We start from the raw sequence: 27,544 nt of genomic DNA, 5'->3' as shown, positions 1-27,544 counted from the left end.
CTTTTTATAATTTGTATGTACTGTAGTGATTGTTTCCCATAGTTGATTTTGATGCTACTTCCTTGTTCATTCTTGTCAATATCCTCTTCCTTTTTGCTGACCCACTCCATCAACAAACCAACTCCCATTAAAGACTGAATTAGACTTTGCTGGTTTAAATATTTATTTATTATATAAAGCCATAAAGTCAAGAGATGAAATAGCAATAGAATAGTAAATTAAGATATAAAAACTGACATAAGTGCAGACTTAAAATGATCACAACCATTTTTAGCATACCAAAATGTGATCTATTTTTATATATACAGTACATTTGTTCCTATCTCAATAGCAAATAAAATATAAATGTATTTACAAACCATAAAGAATCTCAGAGAAAATATAAAGGAGTACAAAATCCAACGGAGGTTAAGAATATTAGGAAAGTAGAAAACGCAAAACGTATATAATAGTTCTGCCATTTCAACAGTTGGTTTAAGCAAAAATACGCTCCTATTTAGTTTTCCTTTGCGAAAACGTACACCGTGTCCTAACCAGTCGCGATGGATTTAGCGATATTTTCAACAATACATGCGACTAAACTGTGCCAAATAGGAACATATTTGATGATGCTTAATGTACAATAATGTGCAGCCAGATTTTTGACCAATGAGATTTCATTGTGGGTGGGGCTTCCCATCACATTATTCTGTGGCTGATCAGGACAAACACACTGACGTGGGAAGAGCCTTTGTCGCTTTATTGTGTCATGCCTGGTTAGGACACAGTGTTAGCAAGAGAAAAGCAGTACCAAAAAACAGAAGCAAGTGTGGAAGGACAGAGTAGAATGAACCAAGCTAGTTGTTCTTTACGAGAGTCTTTTTAAGGCGAGGAACGAGGAAAACAGTGCCGTCTGCAGTGTGCTGAAGGGAGTATTCGCTGGGTGAGAAGGGCTTGCCGTGCTCGTCTCGAAGCATACTGAAGACCTCTTGGTACAAGGTACTCAGCTGCTGCTTCATCTCTCTCAGACTGGAGCTACGCTTGCTCTTCTCTTTCATCAAATGCTCCTTCTCCTCTTTCAGTGAGTCCAGCTCGTACTCCAGGCCCACAATGTTCTCCATCTTCCTCTTGCGGCAGTTCTGTGCCGCAACCTTGTTCTTGCCTCGACGGCGGATGTCTCTGACGAGGGCGAGTTGGGACTCGCTGAGCTGGTGTTTGGACATCATCTCGTTGAAGTCATCCACAGGCAGATTGATGATCTTGTCCACAGTAAATGGGATCTGCAAGGCTTTTACTCTCTGTTCGTCACGGGAGAGCCGTGACTCAGAGCGTTTCTTCTGCTTGTCTTTGGTAAAGGGAGGTTTGGAGTGGCCGCTGGCCTCCGCCGGCTCTATCTTTGGGTTCTTAGCTTTCATCTCCTGTTGGTCTGCCGGAGGTTTCTCCGAGAGAGATCCCTGCGCTCCGTCGTTAAGGTAAACCAGCGGGAATATCTCAGTATAATCTGACTCCATGCCTTCCGGACTATCGTCCATCTCTTCAGAGTCAGAGTCGCTAAAACCGAAGGATCCATCTCCGTTCAAGGACTTCCCCGGAGAGCTCATGTGAGGACTGGAATCCAGCGACAAGCCAGAATCAGAATCTGGGAATTCGGCCATAGGCTCCGGTTTTCCTGAACTGAAGCTTCCAGGTGAGAAGCTGTGCAGATCCATGGGGTTCACAGGAGGATCGCTGGAGATCTCCGCCAACTGGCTGACCATATTTCCTCCATCGCATGTGAGAGGACCGCTGTTCACTTTAACCTCCATCTCAGGATAAAATAACTCATTGAATTCTTCAGGTCTAAACTCGGCTCCCACATCTGGGACATTCAGATTCATCTGGCTGAGGTTGGGCGACGCCATAGTGTTGAAGGATCCATTGTATGTGTTGATGTATTCGGGAGGACACACCTCTGTCTGCACCGACGAGAGATGGTCCATCCCTGGCAGGTATTGACTGTATGGGTCCTGTGCTTCTGCGGAGGGTTTCATAATTCCATCCATATCCAACGACTCCTGCATCTGCATGTTGAGGCACTGCTAAAAATACAAAAGAACAGCATGTGAACATTATAATCCAAAGTGAAGACACACACTGTATGAAACAAACGATATGAGTCTGCTTTTAAAGGAGTTCACTTCCAGAATAAAAATTGCCTGATAATTTACTCATCCCCATGTCATCCAAGATATTCATGTCTGCCTTTCTTCAGTCACAAAGAAATTAAGTTTTTTGAGGAAAACATTCCAGGATTTTTCTCCATTTATTGGCCTTCATTTGGGTATCAACAGGTTGAAGGTCCAAATTGCAGTTTCAGTGTAGCTCTAAACGATCCCAGCCAAGGATTAAGGGTCTTATCTAGCAAAACGATCGGTCATTTTCCAAAAACATTTATATACTTTTTAACCACAAATGCTCGTCTTGCACTAGCTCTGCGATGCGTGTACGCGAATTCATGCATTATGTAATCACTTTGTAATGGTCACACGTGGTTAGTTCTTCATCTACTTCGGTTAAAAAGGTGGGGTATGGCAAAAAAAATCCCATTTCATTTTCTCCTCCAACTTCAAAATTGTCCCACATTGTTGTTTTACCTTTTTTTTTGCAAAGGGCATTTGATTTAGTCTTTGTTCGTTTGAATTGTAAACACTGGGTCGGTACTTCTGCCTACGTCACACATGTCCTTTCCAACATAATTACGTAATGCGTGAAGTCGTGGACGCAGAGCTAGTTCAAGACAAGCATTTGTGGTTAAAAAGTATATAATTTTTACCATATATATTTTTTTTTAAATGTGCGATTGTTTCGCTAGATAAGACACTTATTCCTCAGCTGAGATTGTTTAGAGCCCTTCAAAGCTGCATTGAAACTGAAATTTGGACCCTCAACCCATTGGCCACCACTTAAGTCCACTATATGGAGGAAAATCCTGGAATGTTTTCCTTAACCTCATTTCTTTTCGACTGAAGAAAGAAAGACATGAACATCTTAGATGACATGGGGCTGAGTAAATTATCAGGAAATTTTCTCTCTGGAAGTGAACTTCTTTAAGACTCACATTGTCTGGCAGATTGGCAAAGTTACTGCTGTTTGAACTTCGAGTGTTTCCACGCTTGACCTGCTCAATAACATAGCAGCTTGATGCTTCTCTCCACAGAGTTCGATGCACTGGAGAATGCTGACGGGAGTCATATGACAGGACCTTAACTTTAAACCTTTTTGTTTAGTTATGAACCAGCTTCCATGTGTACTGAGCTAAAAATGGTTAAATTCAAACAAAAACAAATGAAGCATACATCCCGAGTTGCTCGTCAAACCACAGCATGATCTCAGAGAGGGTCATTTGTTTGTTGCGCAGCAACAAGGTTGTTTGCTACTTTCTAAACCACAGGTGGTATAAATCAGAGTACACACAGAAGCACCTCACAACCTCTCTCTCTAAAAACCATTTTAAAGCAGTTCACATCAAAATGAAATCTATGTTATCATTTACTAGCCATCGTGTTATTCCAAAACCCATAATGAAACCTGAGAGATTTCTGTCACTCCACGGAAAGTCCACACAAACCAAACTTTAATTCTTCAAAAAGTCCATAAAATGTACTAAGAGTTTGAGCACAGGTGCAGTATTTGCTCTACATATGTGCGATGTCTCCTCAGACTTAGATTAAACCAATTCATATAGATTACTTTTACAATTAAAGTTATAGCGGAATGGATTTTCAATGGAGAGACAGAAATCTCTGTTTCAAATATAAGCAAACGGTGAGTAAACAATGACAGAATTTTCATTTTGGAGTGTATTATCCTAAAATAGGTGCAATGTTGAGGTGATTATAAGGTGTTGAAAAGTGTTTGTAGAGTTAGTAGCATCTTATCTGGCCACTAGCCAAGCATTAAATGGAAGTATAAATTGGCTTGGGTGTTTTCTAACAACTTTTACCTAAGTGGAAGTTTTGCCATCAGAAGTTTGTCTAGGATGAATAAATGTTTTGTTTTTTTGTTTTGGGGGGATTTTTTTCAGAAGAGAAAATATTAGAAACTGATTTTTTTTTTAAGAAAGAAAAAGTAATATATATTTTTTAAATATGTGAGATTAAAAAAAAATGATATAATTTACATCTAGTAATATATCTAATAATATTTTGTTGCTAAATATCTGTTTTATGGCCAGCAAGAAATATGTATGGCATTTCCAGGAGTGGCAATAAGTTCATTTTGGACTCAGCACAGATTATAGTGTGTTAATGAGGTCTGGTTGAGGGTTCATACCTGCAACTCTGGGAGTGAAAGCAACTCTATCCAGGCCTGATCCAGAGAGCCTGGCAGCAAAGGATTCTGGGTAAAGGCTGGGATGTCTGGGGGCATCATAAGATCTGTGGAAGGAGGAACGGAGGCATCTAGGCAAGGCGGCGCCGACTGCACAGACAACAGAGAAGAGAGACAATTAGACTGAAGTGCAGTGACGTATACAGTAGGTGTTATGTTGCCGTGAGGTGATATATGGGTGACATATAGCCCATAATTACCTCAGCTGGCTCATCTAGTGGAAAAGTCTCCGCCAGGAGCTGCATGCACTCATCGAATGACATGGCATCACCGTCCTGTTCTGCGAAAACCCCATTCTGCACGTACACAGTCAAATACATACTAATAAAACCATTGCATCGACACACAGAGCAGGAAACATACATTTAAATTAAGATTCTACGACTGGACTGACTTGACAAAGTTTTCAAAGCAGCCTTAGACGTACAATTATGAACAAAGGATGTCTATGATTTCATGCAATGATTTGAACAGGATTGGGATCTGTGAAAGTGTTTGTGTAGGTGTGAGTGTGTTCTGACTTAATTTCCTGCAAACTGAATTACATGTGCTCTGAATGATATTATGAATTAAATTAAATTAATAGTTTAATTATTGCTATTTAACTAATTTTGCATTTAATGGAATTAACTTGAGTTTCCAACTATGCTCAGACTTGCCAAAGTCTGCTGGCAAAATGATTTTAATGTGATCTCAAATCTCAAACACTTCTCATCATTCTCTTTCTTCTAGGATCCGATGGTGTAAGCTAAGCCATCATTTAAGGGCTGTAAACTCTTCCTTGGCTGGAATCTTAATTTGAAATTGGAACATAATATATGCTTTAAATCGAACATAAAAGTCATTTTGCGACTTGCTATTCAAAAACGAACCAACGATCTAATTTATTTAGATTTAAATAATTTAATTTATCTACTAAAAAAATCAATTTGACTTCTAACAACTTTTACCACAATGTCAATTTTGCCATCAGAGGTTTACCTAGGTTTGCCCAAAAAGTTTATTTTTATTTTTACCAGTTTCACCAGAAGTACACAAATTAAATGAAAATAAATTCAATTAATCGTCTTATTAATGCTATTTTAACTCATTTTATTTAATAATGGAATTAAGTTATACAATTTTGTAAGAGATCTCAATAATGTCTCAAACTATGCTCAAGTCTGCCATGAAAAGTCATAGATTTGAATGTGACCTCAAATATTTCTCATCATATTCTTCTAGGATCAAATGGAAAATTTGTCATCAGAATTTCACTTCGTACAGGACTGAAATCACGTAGTACATCTGCAAAACAAATTCACAAAACCTCCTCAGGGAAAACGAGGTCTTTAGTGTCCTATCAATTTAGTGTCAAGTTTATTTGCTTTCGTAGAACTGCGCTTGGGATGAAGCCTGAGCACCTGAGTTCCAGTAATTATGCCATAGTAGCGGTTCCCAAGCAACTGAGCAGCTGCACCCTATGAGGGGAGGGTGAGGCCTGTTCAGCACGTACTGTACGTGTGTGTGTGTGTGTGTGTGTGTGTGTGGACCTGGTATTTATCACGTTATGGGGACCAAATGTCCACACAAGGATAGTAATACCAATAAATTTTGACCTTGTGGGGACATTTTTTAGGTCCCCATAGGGTAATAAGTGTGTGTGTGAGTGTGAGAGTGAGTGAGTGAGTGAGAGACAGATCTCAGATCCGCTCTCCTGTTGCCCTGGCATCGATATGCACAACTCTCTTCCTGTGACCGGACGGTGTACCTGTGTGATTTGGGCACTGGTCGCGCTGTCCTGCGTCAGTGGGGCGCTCCGCGGCACAAACTCCCCGGTCTCCTCATCCAGCTGGAGTTGAGCGAGCAGCGCTTTCTCCTGCTCCAGCTGCCGCTGTTGCTGCTTCTCCTCTTCCTTCTCACGCAGCAGACGCAACTCCACCTCCTTCTGTCTGTAGCTGAAATCAAACACCTCCCTCCCCGCTCCCAGATCCACGTCCTGCCTCCACAGGATATCTATCAGATCCATATCCTGGAGAAACACAGCAAAGATGAAGATGAGAAGAGGAGCTGGCCGCACCCTGCCCGTCGAGGAGGGATTACGAGCCTGTCCCGCCTCAGATAAGCACTCAATGCATTGTCAGCTATGAATAATACATGCCACTTCTCCTTTTTCCCTCCATCTCTGGGAACCACCAGATCACCCACCCACGCAAACACAAGCTGTTAGTGTTACTATAAATGCTAGTGGCAGATTTAAAGGTCAGTTCAACTCAAAAAGCACAGAGGCTGGAAAAAATGAATGCTGCAAACTTTGTATTTCTGCGAGTGAAGCATTCATAGGTTGTTTGTAGGAAGTTGACGTGTCCTGTAGTGTGACATGATTGATATCTAAAACTATATTTAACAGAATTTTTTAATTACTTTAGCAATATTATGCATGCTCATGTTATTTGATAGATTGCATGGGATTATTTAGTTTTTGAAAAGTGAATTTGCCACACCGCAGGGCCATTTAAATTTAATTAGTGAGGCAAATGGATTTTTCTAGTTTCTACTGACGTGGAAGTTTGCTCTGAAAATTAATTTCTGTACATTTAAAGTTATGTAGTAGCCTAAAGATGCATTAATTTAATTTAATAATTGAATTTAATTTGTAATATTTTTAAACATTTTAATTTAATTTGTAATATTTTAAACGTTTTATTAATGTTATTATTTTTAATTAATTTTATGATTTAATTTCTTTTTTAAATGAAATGCAAGCAGCACTTATTTTACTGCTTATCTTGCTTAAGTTTCTCATTCTCCCGAGAAAAAGACTCCAGTAATCTTAAATGTGTGTTCGATCTAGTTTTAAAAAATATGCTCATATTATTTGACAGACTACATGGATATTTATTTTTGGAAAAATTTATTAGTCTCTCTGCAGGACCATTTAAATAAAACTACTGACGGAAAAAGAGGAGGTTTGCTCTGAAAATGTATTTCTGGAAATTTAATGTTATGTGCTCTGATTAATTTTATTTAATTATTTAATAAAATTTTTAAAAGTTTTATTAATATTATGAGTTTTTATTTATTGTATAAATTTTATTCATTCTTTTTTTATATATACATAAAAATATATATATTTTTTTAACATACGTTAAAATCACCCACCCAACCTCCTGAGAAATTTTATAAGTTTTAGTTTTAGATGAGATGCTATTATATGACGGGCTATATGAGATAACTATTTGATAAAATGATTTTCTCACCCTGCAGGACCATTTACACTTAACTAATGAATGCAAATGTGTTGGTGACCAGTTAGAGCACCTTTAATTTTTTTAAACTCTTATTGATTCAAAAAGACAATTGGTGTCGTCGTGTTAAATATATGAGATTAAATACCATTTATATTATGTTAAACTATTTCTATAGCTCTCTGGTTACCACACTTCTTTGTAAATGCATAGCACACACTGGAATTTTATGTTTTGTGGTAAAACACGGCATGTTTTCACCACTTTCTAGAGAAGTGTCCTGCAGAGATCTGGAGGAGTACACAGCGGCTCTGACCAATCAGCAGCCCAGAATGAAACGCCACCCGCCATGTTGCTTTAACTACAGAGATCAGGGTGTTTGTCAAATACAAGGACAGAGAACAAGAAACATAGTTTGCGTCCTTGTCACAGGCATTTTGACGTGACCTTGGTAGACCAACAGAAAGCAGATTTAGATGCACATCCAACAAGATGCATTAGGCTGACCTTTTCATTAGTAATGCTTCTATTATGTGCATTGGTGGACAGTAACAAAGTATTTGTTTTTTTTTAAATACATGGGTACATTTTTCAAGTTTCTGTGCCCTGTCAGTTTTATCACTATTTAATGTCATTTTTCTTTCATTCCAAAGCATAATATCATGTTTTGTTTTGTTTTGATTTGAAAACAAAACAAAACATGATATTTGTTTGATTTCGAAATATATTGTTTGTCATTATTTGGAACTGAAGAAACTTAAACGGATAGTTTAGTATATCGATGTTTAATGTTGTATGACAGTACTTTTTCTTATTTGCAGACTCAATGTCATGCACTAATCTTCCTCCATGACTATCTAGAATAATAAACAAGCTTCATCGATAAGTTTTACTTTTAATATTTCACGACATGAAATAGCAAGTGCAAGTACTTTTATTCAATTAAAACGGACAAGGAGCACATATATTTCTACTGTACTATTATTAAGAAATTTCATTTTAATTGGTCAAAAAGGGTCATTTTTTCAGCTAATGACTAAGAGTGCTAAACTCATTCAGTGATGAGTCCACCGGTGCTGATGCAATACTGAAATTTCCAGGCATGTAAAAAGAGGCTACGAAAGTGTGGTGTGTTATTACTGAAAGAAATTATCTAGAAGTCCATGGATTTCAGCATCTCAAGTGTTTTGCTACAACAGCCAGATAAACTGATGTGCCCAAAACACCTGGAAAACAATGCACAGTTCTGATCCCGGTTTCATAAACAGCATCTAATCAGAATCAGATACTCAGATATTTGTGATAGATGATATATTTGGCCAGACAGATTAATAGCCTGACATTTGGCCATTTTCAGATTCTTGCCGTCAGCCGTAACATCTCCGAAATCTTCTGAAAGGTGAAATAAAATAGAGTGAAATAGTTAATAAATTATCTTCTAGGGAGGCCCGTTTCTGTCACTGAATAAAAACTGAGAAAAAAAGTCAAAATTGTGAGATACAAACTCGCAATTGCAAGAAAAACAAAGTCAGAATTGTGAGTTTATATCCTGCAATTCTGACTTTATATCTCACAATTCTGACTTTATAACTATAATTCTGAGATAAAAGTGAGAATTGCGAGTTTATATCTCACAATTCTGTGAAAAGAGTCAGAATTGTGAGGTAAAAAGTCACAGTTACCTTTTTAATTTTTTATTCAGTGGTGGAAAAAAAAATTGTAATGCTGGTTTTAGCATTGACTATTTTGTCCATCCATTGAAAGCCCATGCATCCAAATCTAGCACACAATAAAAAGTACAAAGGTCATCATAAAAGTAATCCATATGAAGTATTCTAAATAGACCTGATTGCTTGATGTATTAAACATATTCAAGTTGATAAAATATTAAATTAAGATGTTTATTCACATATAATCACTGATAAATGCACATACATAGAGCACATCAAATATGGTAAATGGAAGCTCAACCATTCTTGCTTAAGTGTGAGAACAAACCTTGAAAAAGAACAAAATCTCATTGGTTCTTGTGCATCAAACAAATGCATTTGAGTTTCTGTTGACCATTTTTGATCTGCATTTCTATGTTGTTGTGTTTATGTGTAAATAAAAGCCTAAATTAAAGCAGTGTATAAATGTGAACAAATGTGAACTTTTTGAAGAGTCGGTTTTGGTCACATTGACATTCAATGGAGGGACAGAAATCTCTCAGGTGTCATTAAATATATCTTTATTTGTGTTTTGAAGATGAACAAAAGTCTGAACGACATGACATAAAATATCATAATAATGCCATTATCGGCCAATCAAGCGCTATAACCTGCAAAATCGCAAATGTGACACACCAGCAGATGAGGCATTTATAAATGCTGGTAATTAAAATTCTTCCCAGGCTGAGTAACAAAAATATATTTATGAAACCTTGGCCTCTGTCTTTTCTTGATTGATAGTTGCAGGAACTAAGTAAGGAGATATGCCTTAGTCTTTAACCTCCTCTAGCATTTATTTACACAGCGAAAGCTTTGCACAAACCATCTGCAGTGCTGCATTTATCTGTTTATGAGGTCAGAAAAACCATGTCGGGCATGTGACTCGAGATCTGTAGAAAATCAGCTTCCTATAGTTTCAGATCACAAGGCCCAGGGGACTAAACAGAGAAGAAGCGTGTACTGACAACAGAGGAACTGCACACTTTAAAAAGGAAGTTATTCTATTTTGCAATTCTGAATCATTGACATCAGAGTTCAGAAGATGCTACACTTTAAATAAATATGGCAACAAAAATGTTTATTTTTGACTAAATGACTTATTATCATCATCATTATTATTAATTATTATTATTAATCAGTTGTTTTATTCTTTAGTTATTATTATTATTATTATTATTATTGCCAGCACATAAATTCTTAGTCAATTTAATTTATTTAAACACATATAAAATACTAATTTATAAAAAAAAAATTTTATAACAATATAATAATACAAATGTTTATTTTTGACTAAAGGACTGTTTCTGAATTTTCAATTCATTATTATTATTATTAGTCAAATGTTTTCTTCTTTAGTATTTTTTATTATTATTATTATTATTATATAATTTTGCCAGCACATAAATTCTTATGATTCTTACTATTTGTTTTATTTAAACACATATAAACTTTATAACAATATAATGATTCAAATGTTTCTGAATTTTCAATTATCATTATTATTATTGTTATTATAATTATTATTAGTCAACTGTTTTCTTCAGTATTTCTTATACATCTGTAATTTTTACACATACATTACAAATTTATTTAAAAAATGTTTTATAACAATATAATGATATGTGTTTATTTTTGACTATAGGACTGTTTCTGAATTTATAATCTATTGATTTTATCAAGTGTTTTCATCTTTAGTATTATTTTTTATTTGTTATTATTATTATTATTATTAATAACATTAATAATTTACATTTAGTCATTTCATCCAAAGCGCCTTACAAATGAGGGCAATAGAAGAAATCAACAAAAGAGCAGTGATATGCAAGTGCTGTAATAGGTCTCAGTTATCTTAACACAGTACACGTAGCAAGGTTGTTGGGTTTTTTTATTATAATTTTACCAGTGCATACATTCTTAGTCAATTAAATTTTTAGAAACATCTAAATTATAGATTTAAAAGATGTTTTATAACAATATAATGATATGACTGATTTCACAAACAAGGTCTAGAGAATAATCGAGTGCATGAGATCCTGGCGTCACAGAGGCCTCCAGACAGCAACATGGAGCGACATGCCCGTCTCGCTCTGAGTCACACACATCCTCTCCAGCTCACAGACGGGGCGGAGCCACAGAGATGATGAAACATCGAAACAACTGCTAAATGGCCCCTCTCACTAGAAGACGGACCAGGCCCTCTCCTCTAGCATGAACAGAAGCGCTCTCTTCCTCCTCGGAGCAGAATGAACGATGAATGGGTGTTTCCGACTGTTTATATCGGATGTTTTGTTTGAGTGGAAAGGTTTCTTTAAAGAGCCTCTTGCTGTCAAAACATTCTGTTGTTTATGAGTGCATTACAAAAGCATGTGTTGTTGATTCAATGATACATAGCTAAAAACAAAACAGAACTATTATATAGGTAATAGGTATTATTATCTGTTTAATATTATTCTTTCGAGAAACACTAAACTGTCACGGTGCACACCCGAGGAGGATACAGGAACACGCAGACAAGGATGTAACTCAAAATAATAGTCTTTAATGAAGACAAAGCAGGGCAAGACAAGGCTAGGCTGACACAGACAGGAACACAGAGGAGTAACGAGTAGACCAGACAAAATCAAACTGAATAGACAGGACTATAAATACACAGGATAATCATAGATAACGAGACCGACACAGCTGGACAAGAATTAACTAATGATCACATTAAACAAGGACAGAAAACAAACCAAATATGGCCACAAGAGGCGGGAACACATGACACACGACAGAGGACTGACATAACTCCCCGCTCCTGAAAGGCTCGTCCCGAGCCTTAACAGTTCCACCGGGGAGGGGGGTGGGCACTCTGGAGGCCCCTCAGGACCGACACAGACAGGAACACAGGACGGGGACCTCCAGAGCAGAACAGACAGATGGAGGCTATGGCGGTGCAGGGAGCTCAGGAGGCCATGACTCTGGGGACATGGCACAGCACTCCTGGCCGTGATGTGGACTGCATCCACAGGGCTTGGTAGAGCCGCGGACGGCGGGTTGGCTTTCCCTGCGGACGGCGGACTTGAGGGAGCCATGGACGGCGACATGACTTGAGGGAGCTGCGGACGGTGGGTTGGCTTTCCCCACGGACGGCGGACTTGAGGGAGCTGCGGATGGCGGGTTGGCTTTCCCCGCGGACGGCGGCGTCGATCTCCCGCGAATGGCGGGCTGGAGGGCTCGCGGACACGGACTCGCAACGATCCCGCCGAACTCCCACGCCGACTTGCAGTGAGCTATGGCGGGATGACGAGCGGGACAGACGAACACAGGAACAAAAACAAAAGACTTTCAAAAACGAACAAAACAAAACGGTGTGAAGGGGTGCCGCTTACTGTTAGGTCTGGTCTTCTGTCACGGTGCACACATGACAGAGGACTGACATAAATAAGGTGTTTGGCAGTTAGTTTGAGCTTTTGTTAACCAAGCAAAGGGATAAAATAAAATAAAAAAAAATTAAATGACATTGGAAGCACTATAAAATTCTCATAAAACTTGTACTACTTGTACACTAAACAGGTATTTTGGAGTCTTTTGGAGCCATATTATCCTATTTTCTTGTAAAATTATATTTGGGTTATTATTGTAAATAAATTATCATATCATTATACATATTATAAATAAAACTAAAACCTAAAAAACTAACAAAAAAGATATTTCATTACTTGAAATAAAACATTTCTCATTTTCAAGTAATAAATAAAAAAAAAACTACCACTATATAGACATTTGAAAAATGATTATCAAATTGACAAAAAACGCAACAAAATGACTAACACTTTAACTAAAATGAAAATAAAAACAGAAAATATTAAAACGTAATCTATTTCAAAATATTAACAAAAACTATCATAGTATATGAATGATACTAAATTAACACGGTGCACAAGTTTTAGTGTTTCAAGGGAAAAAAAGAAAACGATATGGATCTGAATGACATAAGGGTGAGTAAATGAGGGCGGAAATAATCATCATTTGTTAGTGAACTATTCTTTAAAGTGAAAGGAAGAATATCTGGTAAACATGATAGTTTTGTGAGTGTTTTTGATCTGATGTAAGCAGGCATGTGCTCTCCCTGCTGATGATGTAAGTTTACATAGCACTCACTATGTATTAAACATCTGTGTAGTGAAAATATAAGTGAATGTGAGTCTAATCAGAGCAGGAAGAGTAATGCACATATGTTTGTGCATCCCTTAGCCAATAGATGGGAATGTATTTAGAAGTGAAAAGTATAGGACACACCTAACTACATAATTAATGCAAAGTGTTGTTATCATTATCCAGGTTACAGGAAACGAGAAACAAGAGCTGGATATTAAAACTGCAAAGTTTCCTGATAAAGAAAAGATTATTTTTCACGCCTGTCTCACTTCCTGTTCCTCTAGACTGCGGGAATGTGGAATATACCATTGGAGGAACAAGAGAACTCCTTGTTCTCTAATTGTTTTTCGCTGCACGGTTGAGGCAGGTGATACTGCACGTAATCAACATCAAAACTGGTTTACCAAACCTTCGTATTATTACACTCTCAGTGTTTCCAAACAGGTGAACTGACTGAAACATCTAAAAATGAACACTAACAATAACTAAACTACTAATAAATGTGTTCTTTTGTCAGTTGATAGGCTACTACTTTATTTTAAAACAGGGTCGTCATGCTGTCCTGGCCCTTGGGTGAGAAGGGCTCAATTTAAATGGCCCTGATTTAAATGCCAATAAATACTAAAACAAATGACTGAGGCCTATACTGTTTATATATAAGATTGAGTGTGTGCAACTTTACTAATTATGAAATTATTTAAATCTAGTTCCCTTCGACATATTTAAATGTGTACTTTGGGCATCAGGGCACACACTTAAGTTTTAGGAGCACTTAATTTTTATTAATAACACTGACAAACTTGATTATACAGTATATGTGCACTAAAAAGATCATTAAGTAGCCTAAAGGATGTGGCACAGTAATTAATTTGATGTCACGTTACTTACGTGTTTTCTAACATAACATTAATCTAGCATGAAAGCTGTGGGTCTTAAATGTGTCAAATATCTGTATCCCCCAATAAAATGGAGATTCACGTGATCATACAATGTCATAATTCTGACATGATCTATAAATAGTAAATAGTATGTATAAAATATGTGACCCTGGACCACAAAACCAGTCTTAAGTCGCTGGGGTATATTTGTAGCAACAGCCAAAAATACATTGCATGGGTCAAAATGATCGATTTTTCTTTTATGTCAAAAATCATTAGGATATTAAGTAAAGATCAGGTTCCATGAAGATATTAAGTAAATTTCTAACCGTAAATATATTCAAACTTCATTTTTGATAAGTAATATGCATTGCTAAGAACTTCATTTGGACAACTTTAAAGGCGATTTTCTCAATATTAAATTTTTTTGCACCCTCAGATTCCAGATTTTCAAATAGTTGTAGCCTATCTCGGCAAAATATTGTCCGATCCTAACAAACCCCACATCAATGGAAAGCTTATTTATTCAGCTTTCAGATTATATATAAATCTCAATTTTGAAAAATTGACACTTAAGACTGGTTTTGTGGTCCAGGGTCACATATAGTAAAATGAATATGTATTTGAATGTAATTTATAGGACATTGTTTTAATAAACAACAAGGCCCTAGTAAGTGACAGCTTCGTTTAGGCTGTTGTTACCCATTCTGATGTGTGTATGTGTCTTTATTTTTATCATGATTATTATTTAAAAAAGAAAAAATGTTTTTCAATGCAGGCTTGAAAAAATTCCAAGAGATATAAATAACAAGAGAAAATAAAATAGCTTAAAAACTATAGTTTGACCTTTTGTGATTAACAATCAATATTTTCTGAAGGTCAAGTGCTTCCATCACTGACTTTTTTTTTAAGTAAGAAATGTAGGTTTTGTACCCTATTCAGTTGCCATTCAAATAATGAAAAATGTCATAAAGCTTGATTCATATATTTTCATGCATTCACTTCTAAATGTGAATGCACCACTGATCTCTTCTCGATGACTTAATACTGAAAGTGTTTTAATGTATTTTACCTAAACCCCATGTCCTTATTTCAGTTAGATACACAGATTTATATTATTTGTGATAGAGACTAATCACATAAAGCCGAGGATCGCTTCTTTACGTCAGGATACGAGGCTAAAGTAAACAGCACATTCCAGATTGGAGCCGCCTGCTATTGTGCAAGGCGCCGGTGAGTGCGCATGCGCAGACGCGTCTGCTGCGGGAAACACGCGAAAACACGCATCTCATGACAGAAGTTTAACCGTGAGCCTGCTTCGCGTCGCGGTACTAGCCATTACGCACTGAGATCATTTATATTGACCTTTATTTTGATATTCCGTCCTTCCTTTCGTTCTTAGGACATCCCAAGTTCAATGACTATGCAGAATTTTGAGTGAAAAGGAGAGTTGCGAGAAAATAGGAAACGCCTACTTTAACACGGACTAATTATATATATATATATATATTAAAATATATAATATATGGACGATTTCGCCACTACAACCACGTCATAAATATTCTCGATAATTATCATCTTGAAACTTTAAAATCAGGAATAATACGCAAGGCTATTAAAAAGTCACTTGGAAGTGAGTGGTGTGTATAAGGCAGTGATCTGGTCACACACACACACACACACACACACACATGTATATATGGCATGAGCAATAAATACATCTGGACACATATGTCCCACATTACCGATTCAAAGGGCAAAATGATGTAACATCATAGTACAATTAGGAAAACTGTTATCCCTTTTTAATTGCAGTATCATTTCAATACTATTAAAAGCGAAACATTATTATAACATAAATGACGCAATTAATTATTATTAAATATAATTTACCTGTTGGCTTGGATGCATTTTAGGCAATTCAATCTCCATCATGCTGAGAGATAATCTCTATTTTTCCGTCGTAACTCCTAGTGTGATTTCTTTGTTTGTAATCCTTCACAGCGAAATAAAATAAGGCTTAAAATAAATATGTCAGATTGTCGTTGCTAGACGATGTACTTCAGAAGGAAGCGCTGTCTGTGGAGTTAAGAAAATTTACGGAAAGCCCCAGTCATTTGATGGCCCCGCCCATTCTCGTGCTGACCAATAGAAGCGCTTGCTGAGCTATTGCGTTATACGCCCCTTTTACCTTCCCACTCAAACCCTCCTGAACTTCTTTCCTTTATTTTAACAATACATTTATATAGATCTATACTTTATTTATATATTTATTTCTATCTGGAAAAAAAATTGCCAAAGAGCAAGAAAGCGATTAGGTGAATAGCATATACTTTATTACTTTAACATAAATATTCTAACTAAATATTCAAAGCTTGAGTTTTTAAGGGTTCAAAAATATATTTTTGCTATTTTTTTTAAATAATAAGCGAGTTCTGTGACAATAGATTCCTAGCAAGCACATCACATGAGGTGCTGATCTAGATGGAGCAGATTGCTGCACCTGCTTTGGGCTCAAAACGATAGGACTGTTTCTGTGTTATGTGACTTTTCTTAGCCCTTAGTAAACCTGTACAACCTTACTAACCTACAACCTACTAACTCCCGTGACCTGCATGTCTGTCTGTTAGATAGCGTCCCCTGCTGTTCAGCCCCATGCTTTTCCAATAGCATATGTGAGTTTTTGCGTTTTTTTGTTGTTGTTTTGTTTCTCACAGTGTAATTAATCTTAAACATTTTAAACCACAATTTAACCACTCTAACCAATTAAAGAGTTTATAATTACAAAACCTCAAACCATACGAACATTAAAATGTTGCTAGGGTTACAAATGGATCGTCCTATGTGAATGCTCTGTCTGGAATGATGCATGGAATGTTGAAATGGTCACTTGACAAAAACTATAATTACTGTTAGTTAGTTAGTTAGTTAGTTAGTTAGTTAGTTAGTTAGTTAGTTAGTTATTTAGTTAGTTAAAAAGCACATTTAAAAACAACCTAAAGGTTGTCCAAAGTGCTGTACAGAACTTTAGAAACAATCAATAAAATAAAAGTAGATAAATGTAAAATAGATAGGCCTACCGTAAAAATTCATAAATTGTTAAATGCCATAGATAGAAAATAAGATTTAAGCTTAGATTTAAACATAGAAAGAGAAGATACCGTTCGAATTGACAGTGGTAAACTGTTCCATAGTTTAAGGCTCTGTCCCCTCTATGTTTTAGCTTAGTCCTGCACACAGAGAGTAGTCCAAGATCCCCAGACCTAAGTGACCGAGTTGGATTATGAGGAGATACAAAGACAGAAAGGTAGCCTGGAGCTAAGCCATGTAAAGATTTATAAACAAAGACAAAGATTTTAAACTCTATTCTAAATTTAACTGGTAGCCAGCGCAGAGATTTAAGGATGGAGTGATGTGATCAAATTTTTTAATACCGGTCAACAGTTGTAAACGCCCAATAGATTAACTGTTAACGCTGTAATAAAGTGATTTACAGTAGTCAAGACGTGTGGTGATAAATGCATGAATCACTATTTCAAATTTCTTGAGGGAAAGAAAAGTTTTAACTCTTGCAAGGCAACGTAAATGGAAAAAGCATGATTTGACAACAGAATTAAGCTTTAAAAGCCTAGATCCAGATTACTACCATCATAAAAAATCACTTGGTCCAAACAACTTCAGCTTTTTCCTAATTTTAAGGTCAAACAAATTTGTGACAGCCATGATTTCAAATCCTGCAGGCAAGCTAGCAAAACCTCAATGGAACATGAATCTTTACGTTTAAGTGGGAGATACAACTGGGTGTCGTCAGCATATAAATTAAACGATACTCCATGTTTAGAAAATAAGGATCCCAGTGGCAGCATGTATAAAGAGAAAAGTGTAGGAGCAAGGATTTATCCCTGCGGAACACCACAGGAGAGGCGTGCTACTGACGAAGAATGTTTCCCAATACAAACAGAAAACTTTCTATTGGTTAAGTATGACCTAAACCATTTTAAAACTGTACCCTGAATGCCTACATAGCTTTACAATCGAGAAATTAAGATTTCATGATCAACCATATCGAATGCTGAACTGAGATCTAAAAGGACCAAAGCAACAGCATTCCCATTATCAGTAGACAGCATAATGTCATTTGTGACTTTCAATAATGCAGATTCAGTACTATGTAATTTTCTATAACCTGACTGAAACGTTTCATATAGTGAATTATATCTCAGAAAAGACTGTAATTGAGAAAAACCTTTTAAAAAAATGTTTGAAATAAACGGGAGATTGGAAATCGGCCTAAAATTACTTAGCACAGAAACATCAAGATTGGGTTTCTTCAGCAAAGGAGTGACGGAAGCATGTTTTAGACAGTCAGGGACCGTACCGGTACTCAGACAAATACTGATAAAAGACAAAAAATATATTTTTTGTTGTTAAAAGATCAACCAACTCTGTGACACTTAGCTAAATCGTGCTGTCAACTGAGTTCAAAGTGTATTCTGTGTTGCCTATAGCAATAGGCGTTTCATCAGCGATGGGCATTTTTGGCCCTGTGGACTTTTATAAACTCTCTTAAAGCACACTTTCACTAGTTTGTGTGATTTGTGAATAAATAATGTCCAACAGTGTGCATCACACGAGGAATCAAGTCATGAACATTTCCATTGTGTAATAAAACAATGTATTGTGTTTTATTGTGTTGCAAATTGTGATGAAATTATATTTTAAACATTTTGGAAGAAAACTGTAGCTTATCTTTAAGGTCACTTGCATAGCATGTATCCTAAATACATAAATAATTTTCAAAGTTTTTATTTATTTATTATTATTATTATTATTTAATAATTTGATAAAATTGCAGCTTGATTGGAAATGATGCACACAAACTAAAAATGCTTCTTTTATGTCCTATAGTTCATTTGAAACTTTTCAGAACTAAATTGTTAAAATTACAGTAGTCAAATAATCAATAATAATCCATATAAATTATTTTCACACAAAAAATATTTAAATGTTTTAATTTATTTCATTTTCTCATAGTGTTAAACATGCAACAAGTGATATTAAGTTACTAACTAAAAGTCTAGATCTGGGGGTAGCGTAAAAATGTAACAGTTATTTGAAAAGTAACAGAAATACATGATGAAGGCATTGTTGTTGTTTTTTTATGTGAACTTCATATAAAATAGTTGAAATCTGTTTTAATAAAAATCAACCATTATATATGTATTTCCCTCTATCTATCTATCTATCTATCTATCTATCTATCTATCTATCTACACTCTCAGAAAGAAAGGTACAAAACTGTACCTTTTAAGGTACAAGTGGCCGTCACTGGGGTGGTACCCTGAAGGGTACAATTTTGTACCTCTAGTCAGAGGTACAACATTGTACCTTCTAGCTTTGTACCATTTAAGGGGCAATTTTGTACCTCAAGGAACATTTGTACGCACTGCAATGAAGGCAAAAAAGTGTACCTTATTAAAAGCATCCTCAGATTACTGTCCCAACCATCTTCATTCTTTTGGTGGCCTTGTGCATGCATGCAAAAAAAACAATAGATACATTGGCCAACAAATACAATTTTATTTAGAAATGTTCTATTTAAAAGAAGTAATTCATTACATCTCATAACAGCAGGTGTGTCAAGAAAAAACACTCAATGAAAATTAAAAGCTCATCAGACCATTTAACAAACACACCAAGTATAAAACAGCCATTTAAAACAGTACAACTTTTTAAAAATGTAATAGGTGTACAAGAAATTGTCCACGGTGCAATCATTACAAATTCAACTGGACAAATACAAAAAAAAGTCCTGTTTAACATTGATATACACCTTACATGCTACTGCACATTGTGAAGTTTACAGCAGTTTGTCTTCAGCAAGAATATCTAATGGTAATAAATAACTTGTCATCAACACTGTATGTATCTAACGCCTGGTAATCAACCTCTTCACCTGGTGAGAGGACAGTCCATTCATTCTCACATCTCACACAGTATGAATAATAATGACGACAAAAGGAAACGGGAATTAACAGCTTGCCACACAATAACCAGTCTGTGTCTATGTTAAGAATGTACTTAATCTGAAAAAACAATGGAACAGCTTCTGCATGCAGATGACCCACAGTAAACACATCTTTAACACAGTATTTGACATCATTAATCACTACTTCTGTTACTCGTTGAAGTTGTTTGCCTTCAAAATTGACATGGGTGTACTTCTTATTGACTTTTACTGAATGCTGTAGAGCCAAAGGCAAAGATCGAAATGGCGTGCTCACACAACATCCAGCAACTCTCTCATATTCTCCCAACATATTAACAGAAGACAATTCCCAACATTGTCTATGTTGATGTCGGTTACTTAAAGTGGATGAAATGTTAACAAAATTTCTACACGTGCTGGCAACCTGCTTGAAATATTGATGTTTTCCTTCAAACCGTAAACACCATAAAGAACGCAAAGGCCCATAGCATAACATCAAACGAGAGTAATGGGTTAAATAATGACATTTTGGAGTAAGAACATCACCAAATTCCTTAACTGTACATGACAAAAACTCAGAAACTAAGAGATCAAGAGTGGGAAGCCATTCTTTTTTTACAACTGGTGCCATTACAATGTCAGAAATTTCACGACAAAGTAGGTAGACATGCCAGTAGCTACAGCCCTCAGGAATTCTGTGTGCTACCAAGAAGGGCAGCAGGCGAAATAAACACCATTTCTGTGAGGCAGATCCTACTATACTGCAGTTGTGTAGAAGTTTTTCCGAAAGGGGAACAGGCTTATTTTTCTTATCATTCTGTCCAAAAGCAAGTTTTCTCAGCTCTTCGTTAAACTCTTGTATGGTTATGACTTTCTCTCTGTGAGCTTTACTTAAAACAAGGCGCAACACTAAAGGAACTACACCTTCCAGAAAGTCATGCATCACATCTGGAGGAAGTGACATTGTAACATCAAAGTAGTCTAGTTTGTCAAAAGGACAGCCCCCTGTAACACCATAAATGGCTTTAGTGTCTGGATTTTCCTTTACACACTCTAAGTGGTATCTGTGGACATCCACAGTTCTTAAAACAAAGTCAGATTCCTTAAAACATCTCTTAATGTCACCATGTGTGGCCATGCAGTACCTACAAATTCTACCAGCATTAAAAGACATGCTGAATCCACCTATTAGGTGAGCGGAAAGGTTATCAGCAGATATAACTGCTACAGCTGCACAAACATTTTTTTCTGAACCATCAACAAGAACATTTATTCCTTCTGATGAAAGCTTTTTAAGATCATCTATCAATGGCTTCAAAATTTCATCTAATCCAAATTGTTTCACATGGCAGTAGCGGACAAGTAAAGCTAAATGAATATGTTTTAACTGAGAACAATACTTGGTACCCACGTTTCCAATGGTATAGTAAATTGCACACAGTTTGTGTTTGTTACGTTTAGACCCCAGGGGATTACATACCTCGAATTCATCTTCATAAAAATGTAACCTTAGGGCTTGTGGGTTATCTGCAAAGAATTTGTGATTTTTGAAATGAAGTCCATCTCGATAATCATTTAGAACAAATTCATCTTTTTCTACATTCAGCTCAGTTTGTATTTGGTCCCAAATGTCCTCATGAGAACAGTACTTCCTTAATACCTCACAAATAGGAACGTAAGAGTAACTTCCAGTCTTGTTACCACTTGAGTCTCTTAGTGTGTACTGTACGGGTTCAGTCAACTCAAATTTTGATTTACAAAACTCTTTGAACATGTGTGGAGACCTAACAAGTCTTGAGGCCTCTGAAAAAAAGTCTGGGGACTGTAGCACTTCTTGAAGTTCTGGACATGCTGCAAGATCAAAGCCATTTTTTTCTAGGTGATATGCAAGAAATTCATCATAGTTCTCTTTGAAAAAACTAAACAGGAAATTAACATCATCCAAAATTTCTTGCTGTACTGACTGAGGCAAGTGATTTTTTTCTCTGCATTTCAACATGAAGGCAAAAAGATTCTCTCTAAATTGCTGCAAGAGCTCATTCATGTTTGGGGGTGCTGAAAAAGCAACATCAGTAGTACATTCTTCCTCAACCTCATCAAGAAGAGGCAGAGGGTCAGTAATCGTAGTTGTAGTCTGTTGTAACACTGTATTTTTATGTTTTCGGTAAACATGACATCTAAAGGACTCATACTTTGTAAATGATCTCTGACAGTCATTAAGACCACAAGTTATTGAAAAATTGGCCTCATGCGCATGAATGAGACCAATGTGCTGGATTAATTTGATGATTGTGAATGTTCTTCGAGAACATTTAGGGCAAATGAACAGGTGGGGCATTTTTGCTGATCTTACTGTAAAAGGTTTATTAGTCTGGTAACTGGGGTAGGAAGCGGCTTGTCACCATCCACAGTAAGTTTCAAAACATACCGCTGAAGAAACATCAGGGTGTTCTTCAAATGAGATGGATATGTCAAATTGAAGACGAAATAAGCAAAAAATGCTGCAAGAGCCCCTTCATCCACACCGCTCGCCCGGCAGATCTCGATCGTATCAACTTTGATGACTGCAGTGACTCTTCTTGTAAACACAGTTTTCCAGTCAGTGGTCTCCTGTACTTGAACAGTTGGATATGGTGAAGATGGTTCCCTCTAAATGACAAAGCACAAAACAGAAACAGATTCTATATCAGTCAAATTTTCTCAGCAGATGACTAAACTGATGTAGAGAAAACTGACATGCATAAAGTCTAAGATAATTATTATTCACCCATTTGTATGTGGCCACAATAAATACAGTTCAAAGAGTTAGTTCACCCAAAAAAATGAAAATTCTGTCATTAATTACTCACCCTCACATTGTTCCAAACCTGTAAGACCTTTGTTCATCTTCAGAACACAAATTAAGACATTTTTGATGAAATCTGAGAGCTCTCTGATCCTGCATAGACAGTAAGGATATTACCATGGTCAACGCACAGAAACGTAGCAAGGAGTTTGTTAAAATAGTACATGTGACATCAGGGGTTGAACTGTAATTTTACTAAGCTACAAGAATACTTTTAGTGTGCAAAGAAAACAACAACATAATTTCCCTGAGTTACCTTATTCTGCCATTTTGGAGAATACCCCAGAACGTAATCAGCGTTGTTTGCATTCAGCATGTGCGTGTTATCTACTGAACGTAAAGAACGCTAATTACATTCTGGGGTATTCTCCAAAATAGCAGAAGAAGGTAACTCGGGGATATTATGTTGTTGTTTTCTTTGCACACTAAGAGTATTCTTGTAGCTTCGTAAAATTACGATTGAACCCCTGATGTCACTATTTTACCAATGTCTTTGCTACGTTTCTGTGCGTTGATCGTGGTAATATCCTTGCTATCTATGGAGGGCCAGAGAGAGCTCAGATTCCTTTAAAAATATCTTAATTTTTGTTGCGAAGATGAACGAAGGTCTTGCAGGTTTGGAATGACATGAGGGTGAGTAATTGATGACAGAATTTCCATTTTTGGGTAAACTGCCCCTTTAAGAATTGCACATAAATACAAAACAAAGTACTATATACATACCTCCCCAAGCACAATGAAGTGTTCTAATTTCTCTCTGAACAAGGCTGGCAACATAAGAAGTGCTGCTTTAAAATCAATTCCTGGAACATAAGATGTGACACACAAACAAATATGTAGTAATCTATCCAAGGCAAAAATTAATTACGAAGTCTTAATAAAGTGCTAAATAAAGTTTAGGAGTCAATTACCAAGATGGTCTTCACTAAGAGATTCTTCTCTAGCTTCTTTGTGCAGCTTTGCTAAAGGGGATTTCCCTTGTGCAAGCCGTAGCACGCTGGATGTAATGTGTCCAAAATTTTCTTGAAAGTGGCGGCTCAGATGAACACCTCTATACAGGAAACCAATTTCTTGATAAAGCTGCAGTTAATTGAAAAAAAGACAAGCATAAGTAAATCAGAGGATTTTATACAGCTTTAGTGTTCTACATGTTAATGAGTTTGTGTAATTTCAGAATTATAATTTGCATACTAACCCCTGACGGACCCTTCAAGAATGGATATTTGTTGATGGCATCTTCAACAGTCATACCACTGGTAATCTCCTTTCGCCTCCAGGTAAAGGTCCTCCTCATTCGCTCTTCCACAATGCGAGTATCTGGCTGTGTCCTTCTATACTGTTCCTGCAGGACTTTCACATGTCCCTCTATTGATGTAGCATCCTCTCCAACAGCATCCACCTCCTTGTGTATAGACAAAAACAAATCAGTTAGAATGTTATTTCTATGGATTCACCGAAATGTCGTCTGCTGAATATTATCGACCAAAATGGCATTTTCGTTTTTTGGCCAAAACAGAAAAATGGCCAAAAATATGAGCTGAAAATATTTGCAGGTTTCACTCTCCCTCTGACCACCGTTACTACGTGGTGTGACGTTCCACTCAATATTCTGCTCTATGAATGTGCGTCCCGCTCGTGCTCAAAGGAAAAGCTTTGGTCAAATAACATGCTGACAGGAAATTTCTGTCTAGAAATTTTCTGTCAAATTCTATCTAGAATTTTCGGATTCATTTTTGACCAATAATTTTTATTTTGGTGCATCCCTAGTTATTTCTAATTTCTAGGCAAGAAAATAATGAAAATTTGCATCTTAATGATACATTTCAGAAAAATACACTGGTAACAAGCGTAAAAAGATGATAAAAATTTGCTCTCACCAAAGGCTTTGTAATTTGTTTGCAAATGGTTTCTTCAGGTTGCAGAGACTTTTTTGAATGACCAAACTTCTGTTTAAATCTTTTCACTTCTTCAATGTCAGCCAAAGGTGTCCGCTCAAATTTAAACTTGCGTTTCAGAGACACATGCCAAGTGTGCTATTTAAAAAAAAAAAAAGTAGTTACACAAAATAAACCGCATGAACCAAGATTCAAGAGTAGAACATTAAAGGTAAACCAGCTACTTACATATCCATTGCCCTCTTTGTCTTTTAAAAAAGGGTACCTCAGAGTCAGGGCCTTAGCCACTTGAACATACTCTTCATTAGTTGGATACCTACAAAAATATTTTAAACGTGAATGTAGAATGAAATGTTTCAAATTGAATGTAAGCGATTAAAATGAGAAATGAGAAATACTTACATTTTGTACTGAGCCATGCTTTCATACAACGTTCTAACAATTTTGATTCGTTCTGATGATGTTAGTTGGCATTCTTTTCGGTCCAACTTGGCCTGAACATCAAATGGAAACTTCGGAACTTGGAAAACTGCAGGAAAAGCTGTTGTCGGGCTGATTCTACTATGGCAAAACGAGAAGTAATAATCAGATATCGCAATGTTGCAGGTATACATAAAATAGTACAAATACTGTGAAGTACCAGTTTCAGTACTGAAAAGACAAATTAATAAAACAAACAACAACAACATCACTAACTTCAGATTTTTACCAAACAAGTTTTATTTAAAATGTGTGCCCTACCCTTTACTTGATCATCTTAGTTGTCAATTCATACACTGTGGTAACCTAATAAATAATTATACAGTAAACATAAATAGTGATGCACCAAAAATTCTGAGCACACTGGGCTGAGTCTGTGCACTGTTTTTTCTCAATGTCAAAGTTTCTGTTATCCTATCTGCTCAAGTAGTACTTTCTCTTGATATTTTTGACAAAGAAAATGGCTGAAATTTCAGAGCCTCTAATACATTGTTACAGATGCAAGAAATTGATAAACTAAGTACTAGTAGTAGTACAGTAAAGTAATAGGCTATGTAGGGAGGCATGGGGAAATTATCTAGTTATTTTTAAGATTTGCTTTTAGAATAGTTCTCTGAAACAAATGAAACATTATTAACCAGCAATTACCTTGCTCCAGCTGATGACTGGCATTCTACAGGCACAGGTTCAAGAGTTAATGTCACTGTCTCCTTCATTTGCTGAACAAATCGATGGAATTTTGCTTGTTTTTTAAATGATCCCTCAAAGAGGAATGAAATCATTGACTCGGTCAGTCCAATGTCAACAGTCTCTCCATCCACATCATTGTCTATAACATAAAAAAATAAGAGAAGTATCATTTAGTTACCCATCAAACTGATGCATGTACTAAACCACTGTTTTTGAAGCTTTTCCTTTTAATTGGATAAGTATATCTATCTTATATTTAAAGCTCCTTATGTTGCTGAATCTGCGCTGGTTTGAATGGGCCGCCTCCAATTCTGCCTCTGTTTTGCCTCCAGCTTGTGCTGTGACGTAATCGTGACGTCGACTCAAAATGGGTCTATACATATCCTTCACTAACTGCATGTTAATCCATAACCAATTGTGATTGGATGGTAATTTTGTTATATAAAAAGCGTAGTTACCTTTGATTAGGCTGTTCTAGCTTGACACAGCACTTCTACTAACTTGTTACTTGCTCTGATCACCCAGTAGTAAAGGAATTTTTAAATAATGGACAAAACATGTTTTTTTTCTAAATAAGTCGGGACACTAAAAATAGAGCTGAATAGGGACTTCTAGTCGCCTTAATTTACGTTATTCAAACCAGCTCTTGAAAATCTCTAAGAGAACACACCTAACTTACCTGGGAAAAAAATGCGGGGGACGAATTCATATTTTATTAAAAGTAAGGATAAATATTACCCGCATAAACATCTACTCCCATGTTTGTAACAAATAAATATTCATTTTGGTGCTGTCCTTTTACTTAATTAATCACTTGCTTTGCCGTCTAAACACAAAATGGCCGCATATAACGAGTTCGTTGGGCAACTCCTGCACCTATTACAAAATGTCGTCATACTAGCAAAGGCGGGAAAAATTGTAAGCAAATGTAAAACGTTAATCACTATTTATTGTACAGTTGTTAATATTGCAAATATATTAAGTGGCGGCCATAGTTATTATTATTTAAGCAACAAGGTAACTTATGAGAGGCGGATAAAAAGATCACGGATAATTGGACGTCACGTTTACACTAGAAAATCCTCAAGAAAACACTCAAAACGTTTTAAAAATGTAACAGAATACTCACCTTCGAATTTTTTCCTCTCCTCTTCAGTGATTTCGATGCCAAACTGTATTAACTCCTTTATTAAGTGTGCTGTAGACATCCTAGCCAGCTCCATCCCGCAGGCCAGTCTGACTGAAGCACTTTTCGCGGGCTTAGAGCAAGGGAGCACAAAGTTAGACAAAATCAACTGAACATTGAGTCACACGTGTAAAAATAAGATTATATAACATTATTCC

General features: G+C 36.3%; 2 protein-coding genes across 4 annotated transcripts in view; both read right to left on the bottom strand.

Annotated features, from left to right (window-relative positions):
* Positions 1-154: 154 nt before the first annotated feature.
* LOC306876706 (nuclear factor erythroid 2-related factor 2-like) lies at positions 155-16,384 on the bottom strand. The gene is made up of 5 exons (XM_079428060.1): positions 16,195-16,384; positions 6,098-6,358; positions 4,548-4,643; positions 4,291-4,437; positions 155-2,057 (listed from the first exon to the last, which is right to left on the bottom strand). The coding sequence occupies exons 1-5, from the start codon at positions 16,234-16,236 to the stop codon at positions 837-839; spliced, it is 1,767 nt and encodes a 588-aa protein (XP_079284186.1). The 5' UTR covers positions 16,237-16,384; the 3' UTR covers positions 155-836.
* A 3,188-nt stretch (positions 16,385-19,572) lies between these two features.
* LOC306876707 (sterile alpha motif domain-containing protein 3-like) overlaps positions 19,573-27,544 on the bottom strand; it is an 8,072-nt gene continuing 100 nt past the window's right edge. The window contains exons 2-11 of one of the 3 annotated variants that reach the window (XR_013784847.1): positions 27,330-27,459; positions 26,159-26,339; positions 25,433-25,591; positions 25,259-25,346; positions 25,013-25,168; positions 24,331-24,537; positions 24,047-24,215; positions 23,859-23,938; positions 22,545-22,939; positions 19,573-20,522 (exon numbers count right to left, since the gene is read on the bottom strand). Coding sequence is in view for 2 of the 3 variants with exons in the window: in XM_079428061.1 (XP_079284187.1) it covers positions 22,640-22,939; positions 23,859-23,938; positions 24,047-24,215; positions 24,331-24,537; positions 25,013-25,168; positions 25,259-25,346; positions 25,433-25,591; positions 26,159-26,339; positions 27,330-27,423 (1,434 nt within the window). In the remaining variant the exon portion in view is untranslated. Of the gene's footprint in view, positions 22,940-23,858; positions 23,939-24,046; positions 24,216-24,330; positions 24,538-25,012; positions 25,169-25,258; positions 25,347-25,432; positions 25,592-26,158; positions 26,340-27,329 lie in introns of all 3 variants that reach the window. The other 2 variants (XM_079428061.1, XM_079428062.1) reach the window with 2 other exon arrangements.

The sequence above is a fragment of the Barbus barbus genome, assembly GCF_936440315.1.
Source record: "Barbus barbus genome assembly, chromosome: 11".
In the NCBI taxonomy this organism is placed as follows: domain Eukaryota; kingdom Metazoa; phylum Chordata; class Actinopteri; order Cypriniformes; family Cyprinidae; genus Barbus; species Barbus barbus.
Note: the sequence above shows the minus strand (reverse complement) of the source record. Positions and strands in the feature narration are given on the sequence as shown.